The sequence below is a fragment of the Zeus faber genome (assembly GCF_960531495.2).
Source record: "Zeus faber genome assembly, chromosome: 20".
Lineage (NCBI taxonomy): Eukaryota > Metazoa > Chordata > Actinopteri > Zeiformes > Zeidae > Zeus > Zeus faber.
The window spans coordinates 13,763,260-13,779,585 of NC_137207.1; the positions used below are offsets into that span (position 1 = coordinate 13,763,260).

Consider the following 16,326-nt stretch of genomic DNA (forward strand, 5'->3'; position numbering starts at 1 on the left):
TTGGCCTGGGCTCCATGTGTATCTTTGTGTCTTCACGCATCCAGAAAGCGGCGCCATCTGTCACTCCAGGTGGCCGCTTGCACCTGGCCTGAGACAGGACACACTGGAGGGTGTGCGGAAATGCATCAGCCAGAAAGTTTGTGGATGGGAGTGTCTGTTCCAATGAGGATTGTTGATTCAATTAGTTAATGTGGACGCCTCCATGCATCTGTTCACCACACATTTTAGGTTATCCTTGTTCTTTACAAACACATTGACCCTTTGTGTTTGCTTTGACCTCAGCACACAAACACACACATAATCATACACTGTATAAATTAGCTGGAAGGCGTATTCCTTCATCCACTGTTGACCTGCTCCACTGACCTGCTGGATGAAGGTATGCGCTCCGTGGGGGCTGAGGAGCAGAATGGCCCGGCGCAGGGTGTCCCGATACTTGTTGAGCTCCTCCGTCTTCATGGTTGTGAAGAGGTTGGTGAAGACCTTGCTGATGTTCCTGTCGACCCGCTGCAGAGCCACATCCACTCCCTGGCGGGAGGTCTGGTCCAGGAAACCTTGAAGGCCACGGATATCTGAGACAACAGAGAGACAAACAAGGCAATTAGTTGTACTGTGCTAAGTCGTGCCAACCAAGGTAGGAAATCCTAGCGCAGCTCGATTATTATTACCGGTACTGAAGAACAGAATTATGCTCTTGGAAAGCACTTACTTCAAGATAATTTTAGAGATAGTACCGAATGTCATTAGAAAAGTTCAAAAGTTCAAAGTTCAAAGCGTTGTATTTGTCAAGTGAACAGTACAACACAAGGTCATTCGGTACAATGCAATTCCTGGGGCATGACAGGCAACAACTGCGTAGTGGGCATAAAAAGATAAAATAACAAGGCACATATAAGGAGGAAATATATATATATTTTCTAATAAATTAAGAGTCGAATATAATTTTTTTTTTTAAGGAGTAATAGTCGATGCTACAAATACGGCCAAGGGGTCACAGTGTATGTCCATAAAATGAAAATAAGAAAAATAATCCTAAAACGGAAACTAAAATAATTGGAACATTGTAGCAGTTCCAACAGAAATAGGTCAGTCTATTGCACAAGATATGGATATAAATATAAGTGCAGGAGTGCTGGTGGATATGTACATGTAGTTGGGGTGATGTACATTTAATTTACATAGGTGACTACAGATGTTGCAGGTTGAGAAGCCTGATGGCCTGAGGGTAAAAACTGTTAGTGAGTCTGGTGGTCCGTGCCCGGATGCTCCGGTAACATTTACCAGACGGCAGCAACTGAACAGTCCGTAGCCTGGGTGGCTGTAGTCCTTCATGATTTTCCGTGTTTCCCTCAGGCATCGTATGTGGTAGATACCTTGCATGGAGGGGAGGTAGCAGCCGATGATGCGCTCCGCTGTCTTCACCACCCTCTGGAGGGCCTTGCGATCAGCAGCGGAGCAGCTGTCGTACCAGGCGGCGATGCAGCCAGAGAGGATGCTCTCAATGGTGCATCGGTAGAAGCTGGTGGGAGTCCTGACAGACATGCCAAACTTCTCGAGTCTCCTCAGGAAGAATAGGCGCTTTTGGGCAGTTTTTATTGCCGCGTCCGATTGCCTGGACCAGGAGAGGTCATCACTGATGGACACACCGAGGAACTTGAAGCAGGAGACTCCCTCCACTTCAGCTCCGTCCAGGTGGATGGGTGCGTACGTCATCAATGTACTTGGAGACAGACAGAGTCTGTGTATGCATTGATGTCCCCATCAGCAGAACATCTGCCAGTCCGTGGTTTCGAAACAGTGCTGGAGAGTGGCAGTGGATTCCTCGCTCCAGCATTGGACTGTTTGACAAACTGGTTTTCCTTGCTTTAATCGTTGTCTGTGGGTTGGTAGGAGAAGAATGGAGGTGTGATCTGCCTTACCAAGGGCAGGGCGGGGGAGGGGTTTGTAGCTGTCCCGTAGTTTTGAATAACAATGGTCGAGAGTCTGATCACCCCTGGTAGGAAAGTTGATATGCTGGTGATATTTAGGCAAAACTTTCCTCATATTAGCCCTATTGAAGTCACCACAAACAATAGAAGCTGCCTCAGGGTGAGCGTTCTCCAGTCCATTGATTACTCTGTAAAGGTCCTCTAACGCGCACGCTTTATCCTCCTGCGGGGGTATGTAGACTGCCGTGATTATAGCGGAGCTGAATTCCCGCGGCAGGTAGAATGGACAGACTTTTATAGTTAAGAGCTCCAGGTCACAGCAGTGTTTTGAAAGTACTGAAGTACTATATCCGAACCCCAGCGAGAGTTAACCATAATGCAGACCCCACCGCCTCTGCGTTTACCTGACTCCGTGGTTCTGTCATGCCGCTATCCAGCCGGAGTAACGGCAGAGTCCGGCACCGTAGCGTCCAGTCAGGTTTCTGTGAACGCCGGCACACAGCAGTTCGTGATGTCATGCTGGAAAATAATCCGTGCGTGTTGTTCGTCCATTTTATTGTCCAGGGATTGGACATTTGCCAGTAAAATGCTCGGTAGTGGCGGGTTGCAGTATCTTGTCCGAGATCTGCATAGAATTCCGGCACGTTTGCCTCTTCTCTTTGTCCTTGACCGGCATATTGGTAAACACAGTGGCAGCAGGACAAAGGCATCGCAGCATATACTCCGGTAAGTGGCAGAAAAGTCCGTATTAAGTGTCGAACGGAAGTCCAGCAGTGCTTGTCGTTCATATTGTAAGAGCGACAGTGCACTGCGTGCAAAAATAAGATCAATACAAATAATAATAAACAGCCATTGCCGGTGCATCCATACTAAGTTGCACCCAGAAATAGAACGGTGGAATCAAACTAAACAAAAGTGATCAAACTAATTATATCCTTGATATTTTTGGGCAGAGTGAGCACGCATTTAAGACCTTCATGGATTTATTGAACTTCTCTTCTGAAGAGAACATATTCGGTGATAATGGCATTGGCGAGTTCAGCAGAATCTAAGTGCAGACAACTATTTTTTTTGTAAACAGCCGCAGCTAATTTGTGGTTATTATCTTGACCTGTGAATCAATGACTTTAAGTATAATTGCAACCTTGCCAAATATATATTCCTTAATCCTTGAACAAAACCCATGGAGCTGAAATATGTTAGACCCTAGAGTATAGAGATTTATGAACATACAAAAAAAAGGGGGGGATACAAGTATGAAGGCCATACATGTCTTGGGACATATGGTAGCAAGAGCATATGATCAACACTAATACTATAATACGTCTGCTTCAAGGACACATTTTTCAGGCCAAAGAATCCTCAAAGGGGAAAGAAGAGGCAAGTGTCCCTTGATATATTGAGTCAAAATGTATGTAGCTTAAGGCAGGGGCCATGATGGTATTATGAATTTCACAGCCAATCCAGGAACACCCTGTCAATATTCACTCATTTCCATTCATTAGATTAGGTTGTCAGCGTAACAGGTGGACGCTAGCTACTGGCAGGCAATTCATGGCCAGCACCTGTCCTCTGAAAAGCCTTTAAGCTCACAAGCACCACATGACTACCAAAGTTCAATACCGACTTTTACAATGAGTGTACACCAATGGTTTATCTTTTTACATAGGCTTTGCACATCTAGAATGTCCATAGTGACCATACAATGGAATAAGCCGTTGTACAATGCATGTTGGTACATGGAGTTGATGTTACCGGCTCTCACACGAGATATGAGAACGTTGGATTATCGATGTATATGAATGACATTGAAGCAAACACACAGACCACAAGCACTTAATGGATGTCCATATTATAAGTTGCAAAATTTCAGGAATAATTGAGACAGTGGAACTACTGCAGTATTTGAATCCAGCGCTCATATTTGTTATTCATTTCCACAACAATTATTCATACTTCAACAGAAATAGGCCATAAGTTAGAACTATATTGGTTTTGTCCAGGGAATCATTGGGTCAAAGAAACCTCAAAGAAAAAACTTTGAAGAAAGTTGTCAAAAAACTAACTTTTGGCTTGCCAAAAATGAAGTAATGGACCAAGATATTTTTGCATGCAAGTCGACACCAGAATTAATCAGAGTAATTTTTACCCAACAGGAATCATCAAATGGAGCCCAATACCCTACCAAAAATATATATCTGCACGCATCAGTTTAACCAAGCACAATTTAAAAGTTGACTTTTCAAAAGATCTCAGAGCTTTTCGGGGACACTTTGTCATATCACTTTCTGTTGGGCAACACTGTTGATGACAATTTTCTCAATTTTCTCTCAGTCACAATAACACGGGTGACTGAGCATTTTCAAACAGTCGTCCTTTGCAATGTGTCTTTTCCATAGCGCTGTTGTGAACTACAGTACAAGGGCTTTTTGTGACCAATCACACATAACTGCAGCTGAGAGGGGAAGCTGTCGAGCTTTGCAAATAATATCCAGGCACGCTGAAGTTGCAAAGATCGTATTCAAGACCATCATGTCCTCATCAAAACTGATACTTGGATGATAATCTCCTTTCCTGCAATTCCTTCACATCTGTCTAGTGAAAGGACAACACCCATCAATGAGATTTCCGCCCAACTCTTTCTGTTCAACATTTTTGCAAACATCACGCACACCCTGTGTTGAATCAAGTCAGTTTTTCCTCGGCCGAGCTAAATTCGACTTTGGAAAGAGCTCCAGTTTTTCTCGGGACACAGACGTCTCACTTGTGACCCATCAAAATTGCAGCGCTGACAGTTTTCTCATAAACAAAACAGCTTTCATCAACCTTTAACAGACCCATGTCAAAACCGCCGCAAATGTAAATAACAAAAGCAAAAGGAGATAGTACTGATGCTTTGTGATCTTGAAGACTTGCTTCTTTTGTTAATCTTGAACAGTAATGTCATAAAAGACAATAGAAATAATATCCTATGGCAATATGGCAATATCATTATTCCTGAACTTGACATGTGGCCAGGCAAGGCGTGACAGATATTTGGGCTCAATTTATGTTGCTGCACCTTTGTGCAGAAACATATACACCGTTCGGCCATAACATTAAAACCACTGACAGGTGAAGTGAATAACATTGATCATCTCGTTCCAGTGGCAGGATATATTAGGCAGCAAGTGAACAGTCAGTTCTTGAAGTTGATGTGTTGGAAGCAGGAAGAAAGCGCAAGTGTAAGGATCTGAGTGACTTTGACAAGGACCACATTGTTATGGCTAGATGACTGGGTATCTCTAAAACAACAGGTCTTGTGGGGTGTTCCCGGTATGCAGTGGTTAGTACCTACCAAAAGTGGTCCAAGGAAGGACAACCAGTGAACCGGCGACAGGGTCATGGGCACCAAAGGCTGATTGATGTGCGTGGGGAGTGAAGTATAGCCCGTCTGGTCCGATCCCACAGAAGAGCTACTGTAGCACAAATGGCTGAAAAAAGTTAATGCTGCTATGATAGGAAGGTGTCAGAACACAGTGCAAAGAAAATGTGATCAGACCAGGCCACCTTCTTCCATTGCTCCATGGTCCAGTTCTGACGCTAACGTGCCGATTGTAGGCGCCTTGGGCGGTGGACAGGGGTCAGCTTGGACACTCTGACCGGTCTGCAGCTATAAAGCCCCATACGCACCAAGCCACGATGCATCGTGTGTTCCAACACCTTTCCTCTTCTTCAACTTCAAGAACTAACTGCTCACTTGTTGCTCAATATATCCCACCCCTTGACAGGTGCCATTGGAACAAGATGAGCAATGTTATTCACCTCACCTGTCATTTGTTTTAATGTTGTGGCTGATCGGTGTATATGGCAATCATGTATCACATACTTTGTAAACCATGTATTGAAACACAAAATACACATCATGAATAATCATGAAATCTAAGTATTGGCTATAATAAGCTTATATATGCCACAAATATGCCTTTGGGTTTGGGTTTTGACAAGATGGAGTTGACTTGATCAACGTCTTTTCCTGTTGTCACGTATTATTGAAACAAAAGATGAAGCCCGACCAAATGCTCCATGTCACGCAAATGGAAGATGAAACGAATACATCTCCTGCCAAGAGGGAAAACGAAATAAGAAGCAGTCGTCACAAAGCCAGCAATCCAGGCCAACATGTCCTCAGTCAGAGTGATTGAGGCGACCCTCTTCATCCTCACAACGTCTGCACAGCTGCTACCAGACAGCATCTATCCATCTCAGACACTACAAAAGCTCTCTCCTACACTCTATGTTGTCTCATTATTTACGTACCCTATTTGTAAAATTCATGCGCCAGGCAGTGGGAATCTAGAGCTGTTAACGAGAGCTTTAATAGCTGCCTCTCGGAATAACTGTACGAAAAGATAAACTTCCCTCAGACAACAATCCTCATTTTCTACAACTTGATCTAGATTTCTCTCCAACTCTCCCTCCCAACGAAGAGAGTCGTTCTTGACAGACGGGGCAGGGTTCAGTCTTGCGCTCTGCCCTGTTATGTCTGGCGACAGGTTAGTTGGTCTGAACATCTTGCCTTTCCGTCTTTCTTTTCCCACTTCCATTTTCCCCTGTCTATTAGTGCTGACGGCTGGCTCGTAGCGAGTCCTGTCTGGAGCTCAGACTGCAACTCTCTGCAGTACTTTTCGTATTTCGCATACTAAATAGTGTCATTCATGTGAGTGGTTTCCCCTGTTCTGCGCTTCCCTAATTTATTCTCTTCCATGCTGTAGTAACCAACACTCTGCTATTCTACTCCCCAAATTTATTTTTGTACCGTCGCCCTGATTTGTACACACAACCCAGATCGGCATTGTCTCTGCAGCGCACTCTCACACTGTCAGTTTCCATTTATCCATCCATGTATCTGAACCACACTTACATTTCCCCGGGAAATTTAAGGATAGAAGGAAATCTTTCCTCGGCACGAAATCCGGCAAAAGGATGTCGGGGACCAGTCAACCAGGAGATTTACCGGCCTGACATCCAGTGTCCCATTGATTCCATTCAGTTTAGATATCCTGTTACATTCTGAACCTGCATTCATCTGTTTTTATATATGTGCACGGTCCAACCATTTCTTGACCTGTTTGACCGTACTGCTTTTACCGTGGTGGTAGGTTTGCCGTCTGCCTTACAGTTAAACTCTTCAGCAACTTGCAGTCGAGAACAAAAGAACCGCTACTTCGCACAAGCTACAGTTATTGTCAGATGGAGTATCCAAAGCCACAGTTTGTTGCTGAATTCAGATTCAAACTCATCAACGTGAGGGCTAATATCTGGCACAATGACCTCACATCTGAACCATATTTTTCTGCAACCAACATTTTGGCTTAAGAAGCAGTTGTGATGTCTTGCTCACCATGTTGGAAGCTCTAAATAGTCGACTACCCTCGACCTCAGTCAGGATACTGGCCTGTTAACAGCCTCACAAGACGGTTGTTGTTTCCCGTTGTTTTCGCTTTGATTTACTTAGACTGTAATTTTAATACCGATTCACATTTCTACAAATCAAAATGACGTGGGAAATCAATCTGATGCTAATCACCTGGATTAGCGTCTGGCTTAGAGGTAAATGGCTAACTATGCAGGAAGGAAACCTATTGCTCTCTGGTGCTCGTCTGTCACCAGGCTGGTATCGACAAAAGTCCGAAATCCATCCAAGCCGAGACTGCGAGAAGAGTCCGCCGGTAACTGGCGGGTGTGTTGGTGGCTTAATGCAAAAGACTTATCATCACTGTCCATCACACGCTCATACTACGCCATCTAACTCTTTGAATTTCCATCCCTCATCTCCTTTTTCCTCTCTTCCCGACGCTTATCACTTTTTTCTCACCCTCTCTTCAACGCCTGTTTGTTCATGAGTAGCTGGACAGCTGCTCCCACCATATCGTCTACTCCCTAACCTCCTCTCTTTCCCCTGCTCCACTCTCTCTTTTCCTCGTCCCCCCCTCCTCTTTTCTCCTCTCTCGTGATCGTCCACGACTCAGCCTCAATTCTACCTCCCTCTGCCTCCACTCCACATCCACTCTACCTCCATCTTCTATAGATGGGAACTGCTGGGGCGAGTCACACCTCAATATGTGTCACAGATAAATACATTATACTATTTTGTTGTATAATTATTAGACGTAATTTGCCGATATACGGCTGTAATTCAGGGTGTTGATTAATGGGACTATTTCATTCATTCCTCATGTCTCCTCCTCTCGCTCCCGGTCTCATTCCCTCTCTTTCCTTCTCTGTTCTCCTCTTCTTCTTCCCTCCACTCTACCTCCCTTCTCTCCGCCTCCCTTCTCCCCCCTACCCTTATCAGCGCTGCGTGACTCATCGTTGGACTCTGTCACCGCAAGAGGAGAACACACAGGCAAAGAGGAAGCTCAGGAAGTCACACACACACACACACACACACACACACACACACACACACACACACACACACACACACACACACACACACACACACACACACACACACACACACACACACACACACACACACACACACACCCCCTCCCTCCCCTCGTCTTTCGCTCTCGCCTTGCCTGTGAGGTCATTATGTCTTGAAGTGAACAGTGGATAATAACAGGCCACGCTTTTTTGTCTAAAATTTAAAAAGAAAAAGTCTCAACAGCAGAGGCCTGGCCGAGACCGAGATTACAACCCTGAAGCCACTTTATTCAACGATCTAACGAGAATTACAAGGCTTAAAAGGCATGTGATCTGTCCCCTCTCCCGCTCCCTCTCTCAGGATTTTCATTTTTTTCCCAGGGTCGTCTGGTAATAGAGGATTACCAGGCGACGATTACCAGGCGCCTCTACTTTCCTGAGCCATTAATGCCACTTTAAAAACAATTACAACTTTCTTAAAAAACGACTTGGGTAGGAGCGTTTCACAGTACAGTATCTGAAAGCAGTGATATGTGACACGCTGAAGTAATTTATAAAGATAAGCGTTTGAGTAATGAAGTGAGTAACAAATCCAATAACACTATAAGATTGTAGGAAGACTTCTCAGCTCTTAAGGGAAAAGACACACTTTATCCCGCAACAAATACACCCAATTTTGATTGAGCTCGAACACATCGCTAATAAATCCCGCCTTCCTTTTGAAGAAATGCGCTTTTCGTCGGGTGTAGTGTTTCAGATTTGTTGTTTTTCTGTGCGGAGAAGAAAGCAAAGTGCCCAGCTGAAACCCTGGTACACGCAAAAAGAATTTGTTAATGTAGGGTCTGGATGGTGGAAGAGACAAACACAGAGCCAGAGGAAGATAGAGAGAGCAGCGAGGGGGGTGGGGGTGGGGGTGGGCGCAGAAACAGTTGATGAGCCTGAATAAAGCAGAAGCGGAGGGAGAAGAAACCGCTATTTGGAGAGAATGGACTGAGGAGAACAGGAGGTAAATGATAGTTTAGAGCGATAGATCACACTCTCCGCTTGCAAGGGGGAAATAATTGAGCCTTTGCATCCTGGCGGACGGTGGCAGGTGTGACATTTGGACGACAGATCCTTCCCCCTGGCCGCGCTTGGAAGGTGGTGTTCTGTACGCGGACGGCAAATTGCGTCGGTGGAATGTGTGTGTGTGTGTGTGTGTGTGTGTGTGTGTGTGTGTGTGTGTGTGTGTGCCTGCGCGTGTGCGTATCTGTATACGTCTGCAGATAAGCCTTTTCCCGCACGATTGAATATCAATAAAACGCACACACCCGCCCTCACCTTTTGTCGTTGTGTCACTAATGAGCAGGAAAGAAAACGAGAGCGGGAGAGAGAACTTTATATATCTGCATATTGTATTTTTACATTGCCCTCACTTTTTTACTGAATATTTTTCTGTTTTTTATGTTACCCTTTGTCTTCCCATTCGCTTTGACAATGTAAATGTCTCCAACACCAATAACGCCACGTGAGTTACATTGAAATATAAATTGAGAAAGAGGCAGATTAAGAGAGTGAGGGAAAGAAGAAAACAGTCAGACAGCGAACAAAGCATACAGACACCCGCTGCCAGATCAATTTGCATTGGCAAGCCTTAGTCTTCGGTCCTTCGGTCAGTCTTAGGTCCAACGGAGCATGGACGGCGCACTTCATCTCCATGCCTGGCCATCCTACACGCACTCAACCCCTTTACCGCCCTCCGCCTTCCCTCTTTAGATCACAACGCTGGAAAGATGATGATGATGACGATGATGACGCGTCCCAGGTCGCGGGTGGAATCGAATGCAAATGCCGCTTCTCCCCCCACCACCTCGCTCTCTTCAAGCCCTGCCAGGGCTCTACAGTATGTAAATGGGCCCCAATCAAGGGCCCGGTGGCCTACTTCACCGCCGACATCAGAGATCCGATCGGGGCTCATCGGAGGCATCCGCGATGTGGTCGATGGGGAGGCGTCGCAAATGTGCGAAAAAAATTTAATTCACAGGGCTAAGCAGCTTTCATGCAGGCCAGCCTTTTTTACCCGCAGCCCTTCTTTTATACTTCTTGTATACTACTCAACATGCTCAATATGCAGAAATGCTTTTCACCATCTGAAAAACTAAAAACAAAAACAACATACAAATGAAATTACAAAGCTTTGTGAAGTCGTGCTCTATTGGATCCGTTTTTTGTTCCCTGTTGTTGAAGACACAAAATGAGATGAAATGAAATTTCCGGTTGAGGGATTATTCAATTATTCAATCATTAACTGCTTTATCAAATCAAGCAACTGGAAAGATGTTTGGTTTCATAAAAGAACAAAATGTTTTTCTTCTCCTGTTTTTATCTCACTTGAACAAATTGGCCATTTTCAGACCAAATTGTATTATTATTATAATTCTTTTTTAATCATCACATATATTTATTCATTTTCATGAATAATGCTGCTTCTTTCGAATGACTATGAAAATCCACAAAGAGTAAACTAATTAAAGGCAAAAGGATTTGATTGCAACATGAAACATGTCGTTGTAGTTCATGTGTGTTTTACAAACTCTGACCGTTGAGACCTTCCACTGGTTGGTGCATTTTCCACTTCGTCAAAATGGACCATCAAGTGAAAATGCTCAAGATAATGGGGGGCAAAAAAGAGAGCATAGCAGACCATCAAGACCAGATTGTGAGATTGTGCAAGCACATTCATGCACACACACGCACACACACACACACACACACACACACACCCCCACACACACACACACACACACACACACACACACACACACACACACACACACACACTCACACACTCACACGTTGGGTTCATCTGTGTCCCAGGCCCCAGCTGTGGGAGTCCAGGCAATTGTACCGCCTGCGATGGCACCTGTCATTTATCATTAAGCTACTCGTTCTTTATACATCATATCTGGGACTGCACATGGAGTTTGTCTGTTTGCTGACCTCCCGTTGCTTGCATTTGTTGTTGTCCACGTCATTTCTCAGCCATGAAGCTTGAGCTCTTGTGCTGAATGGCGGTAGGTTGGCGGGGAAGATGCTCTTTAACAATAAGGCAGTGCCCAGGTTGCATTGACTGGCTGCTACGGATTTAAACCGGTGATTTTTTTTTTATTGTCTTTCAGGGGACTCACTTTAAAAAAATGACAAACCATCGGGTAACAATTAACAATGAGTCTTATCTATAAACCATGAGCAGAGCAAATTTGTGCGTAATTGTATTTTTCTGTTTCAGAGCCAATTGTGCATTAAGTAGGGATAGCGTGCAGCCAGCTGGTCATGATCGCAAAATAACCCCCGACAGGGTGTGTAGGACCCTGACACATACAGTAGGTGATGTCTTGACAGGTGTCTTGTATCATTCTGAAGGGGGGTTATTTTCAGACCGGCTGTACCGCCTGGCTGCACTTTATCCCGCTTATCGCGGGGCTAATTGCTAAATAAATGAACACACTGACACGGAATATTGATTTGAAATGATTTTCTAAATAGTGTCCCTTTTTTAAGAGAAACAGGCCACAGCAATCGAGCTGCGCACGGAGCAAACTATTCACCCACATTATCCTATTATAGGGCATTATCCCAAACAGCCGGTCAAATACAGTCAGGGTGGTCAGAGTTTCAGTCAAAGGACTTTTTAAAAGACATTCTTCTTCATGTTCTGGTGACAGCGTCCCTTCTCTGACCTTGAAATAGTATTTCCGCTTTTTCTGGCAGTCATCCCCCTGTGAGCACGCTGGCTGGCTGAGAGGGTCCAGACCAGCGTTAGAAGATTCTTTATTCGTCGCCGGTTAGCAGGATAAGTAGGATTTAGCATGTCAACCCTTCGCTCTGACCGCATTTACACAGTGGGACTCTGCATGAGATGGGCTTTAACTGTGGACAACGGCTTTGACAAAAAAAACAAACGTGGAAACACAAAAGCGATATGTGGAGCACATATTTATGTTGTCTGCACAGCGAGAGCGACGCAGGAGCTGCCTTTGACATTTCACACTGCACTGTACATACGAGGAAAACTGTTTTGTCCTAAAGGTATAATTAACCTGCTTATTATATGTTTTTGTTCCGCAGAAACATTTGATCGCTTTCTTTGTGTGCAATATGAAAAGCTGTTGGACCCAAGATCTGTGAACTGTTAGACATACAACTGGTAGGAAATGAGGTCTGTTAGTCACATTCTTCTTGTCTGACGCCATCTCAGCCATGCCGTACAGTGGTAGGAATAATTGATTGTTTGATGATATATCTTTGGCTCAAAGCCAGTGCAGCCGGAGCAGAGAATAAAGTAAAAATAGGAGAACGTTTCAAGAAATTTAGGAAAAATAACTGTTGGAAAATCTGAGCACCAATGCCAACTATGGCAGTCATAAGGGTAAAAAGCTCCAGGAATGTGGCATTGCATTTTGGAACATTGCAATTTAGCAATTTATAATATAATATAAAATTTCATGTATATATGATGATGATATATATATATACATTGTATATAATTCCTTCTGATATCTATAACTATATATGTATTTCAACAAAATAGTCATTGAAGTTGTCAACTCGTCTATGCTGCCCCAAAAGGATCGAGGATTTTTCCTTGAATAATTCAGTCTCACAAATTAGTAATCCGTTCCCTCAAATTATGTAATTTGCCCCCGCGAGTTTATAATCCATGCCTGCAAATTAATAATTTGTGGTCTTGAGGGAGTAATTTGTGGCCTACTTTAATAATTCATAGCCTATATTAAAGCTTGACATTCTCATACGTTCCATTTCCACCCGTGTCTTGTGGGAATGAGGCATGCAGTGTTAGTAAGAGGTTTATGTAAAAAGTAAAGGGTGCTGATGACTTTGGCCTTGTCTTGTTTTGAGTTGTGAATAATGGGGAGGAAAAAAGGGAATGTGAGTGCATGAACTCCTTACTGCTGTGAGTAGGACTCTGAGGGCATGGATTTGTAACAAGGTGACATTACAATGTTTCCTTTAGGTTTTTTTTTTGATTTTGCTGGCCTGAAAGTGGACCCGTACTCTGAAAATACCGCTCATATTATGCATTCTAGCCATTCTAACATGCCTCTAAACCCTCCTGTTCCAGAACGGTCTGTTTCTGTGTGTGTAGCTTTAAATGTAAATGGGCTGCCAGGCCCCTAGTTCTGTGAGCCAATGGGGTTTAGATTTACTCTCGATTCCATTGTATTTAGTCCGTTATCGTTCACTAATTTCATCTAATCAGTCCACTAAAATCTATTTCTGAACAAAATTTAGGCGTGAAACAAGCAATCCAGTTGGTGAATCTTCACTCATATTAGATCTACAAGGCCTCATTTAAAAGTTTGATCCGAGTTTAGTTGCCCTGTTCAAGCTTGTGGGGGACACCGCACTGGGAGACCACATGTTTCATGTAAACGCTGGAAAATAAAATTAAATAAATACATCTACATTAAAAACACACACATTTTATTGGTTTTGAAAGACACAGCAGAATAATTTTTTTAATAATTACTACATTTCCCTCGTCTGTCATTTTGACAGACCAGGGAAATGTACAGTTGGTACGGACAGTTGGTATTCTTCTTTTTCTTTTTAAAGATTTGTGCCGGTCTCCGCAACCAACAGAGCACTTCCCATGATTAGCTTTGATGCTACCAGGTCCAGTGGCAGTGCGGTTCGAAATATACTGAAGTCCAACGTGACCTAGGATTGGGCTGCAAGGCTGAGCGCCTTGTTTCAGGAAATGTTTTATAAATAGGCAGCTCGCAAAAAAACTGACCGGGTTGTCATTTCCCAGCGTGTGTGCTAGTCGGCCCATCAGAGACCGAGTCGAGGCTGACCTTTCAAAAGCGTAACCAGTGAGATAATTGCTGGGCGTGTCTAGGTGCCCACCGTATTGATTCTCGTCTACTCTGAATTAGATTAGAACAAGTGCAAGGTCCTTCTTTTGTATTAACAAGAAATACATGTTCGTATTTTCGGAATTCTGCGATAATGGCAGCCGAAGTTGCTTTTCAAATTCTGCACTTGCCGGCCGCTGCGCTTCTCGATGATGCATTTCGCTCTCGGTTGAGCGCAAGGAGGAAATTCCATGTAGCCCACACCTCACCCGGACTGTCCGAGAGCTCGAAATCTGAGCAGCCATCGAGGTGACAGTGGACGGACATTGATGTATTACATTTGATTGGTAGATCATGGCCAATTTGGACAACATTATTATACCTTTAACCCATCATATTACAATACATCAAAAGCGAGCAAAGATGGCTGCCCCACTCTGCACTACATCCTCGTCACCTCTGGCAAACCCGATGAAAATCCGTCTTCAATTAGCCGTTCGTCATGATAATCAGAACCATTTTCCCGACAGAACCAAACGGGCTCAGAGGCGCCAAGGCCATTTCGGCGTCTAACAGGGAAAACCTCGACTGCGATCACCTTTCCTTTGTTCCTCGGTCCAATTGTAAAGTGTGGCTTTTAATGCCTTAAAAGCCACAGATCCTTGCAACGAGGGGCGCTTGACGAGCTGCTCTCTCTCCAGCCACACTCCACTTTATAGATTAAAGCAGATTGACACCTCCGCCAACCCACCTCCGCTCGACCCGTCCACCTCGGGCTCAGGAGCCTTTTTTGTCTCTTTGGTTGAAGGGAAGCGTGATATCGTTGTGTGTTAGTCTTTGCCTGGGTTTACACAGCAGGTTTGAGGACACGACTTGTGAACTTGTGCGTGTAAAGTCCTCGTTAGTTTAGATCCTTGACCTTCGTTATCGCCAAACCAATGTTTTGTGGTGTTTTATTTAAAAATTACCCAAATGCCATACTTGAGTGAAAGTAAAGATACTTTGTGTAAAAGTTGAAATACTACCTGAGTAAGCATCAAGCGTATCTGATTGGAAATGTACTATAAGGGGACCAATTATGCAAAACTCCCTTTTTCAGTGGACATACTGTACATTTGGGTCTCTGCTGGGCCTACTAACACACAGAGTATGAAAAAAGACAACCCAGTCAGTTTGTTGTGATCTGTCTGTTTCAGAAAACAGGTGATGAGACGAGCGTTCAGCTATGTGATCGCAGGAATACACTTCATTTGAATCACAACGCGCCCCCCATATGAGTAACCGGACCCGCGATCATCGAAGCTAAGAGCTAAGCATGGGTAGTGTTCTGTTGGCTGCCGAGACCAGCGCAAATCTTACCAAAAGAAAGGGGAATTGACAGCAACTGTCTGCGACAAAACTGCAGATGAGGGAAATGTAAGTGTTCAAAAATAATTCTGCGGTGCGTTTCTGTGTCTGTGTGTGTGTGTGTGGGTGTGTGTGTCCACATTAGGTTGACTTTACTGTAGGCTGTAGCGCCCAATCTGTTCCGCGTTTCTCCAACCAAAACCGTAGATGTATTTTATTTGATCTCTTTTGTGTTCTGACTTTTTTCCATAATTGAATGAAACAAAAAAGCCCCCAAGCCAGACTGTATCCTGCTGCGCTCCGAGCCGCACGCTGCTCCGGACACCGCGGTCGGAAAGTCAGAACAAACTTTTAAACGAGGCCTTGTAGACCTATTATGAGCGAAGATTCAGCAGGTGGATTGCTTATTTCTCGCCTCGAATTTGTTCGTCGGAATCGGGAGTAAAGCTCAAACCCCAATGGCTCGCAGAACTAGGGGCCCCGGGAGGGTGGCTCCTCCCACTGTGACAGCCCGACAGGGTGGATTGGATGCATGTAAGAATGGCTCGAATGCAAAATCGGAGGGGTATTTAGAGCCAAAGAAATTCAAAAACATGTTTTAGGGACCGTAGAGACCTATAATAACTTGGGGAAAAGGAGCATAATAGGTGCTCGTACGTTTGCTGTTCATACTTAAGCATGAACAGCAAACGTCAACATGTAAATCCAAATCCATGATGCTGATGTCAGCAAACCATGCAGAGCTCCATTTGTCACACATAAGCACTGGTTGTTTTATTCAG

At 44.2% G+C, this 16,326-nt stretch overlaps 1 protein-coding gene across 1 annotated transcript in view; it reads right to left on the reverse strand.

The window, feature by feature from the left end:
• The window catches only part of LOC307245278 (glutamate receptor ionotropic, delta-1-like), a gene marked incomplete at its 3' end in the record, with an annotated part of 448,321 nt that overhangs the window by 138,760 nt on the left and 293,235 nt on the right, over positions 1-16,326 (reverse strand). The window contains exon 4 of the mRNA XM_080020759.1: positions 367-572. Coding sequence (XP_079876885.1) covers positions 367-572 — 206 coding nt within the window. The remainder of the gene's footprint in view (positions 1-366; positions 573-16,326) is intronic.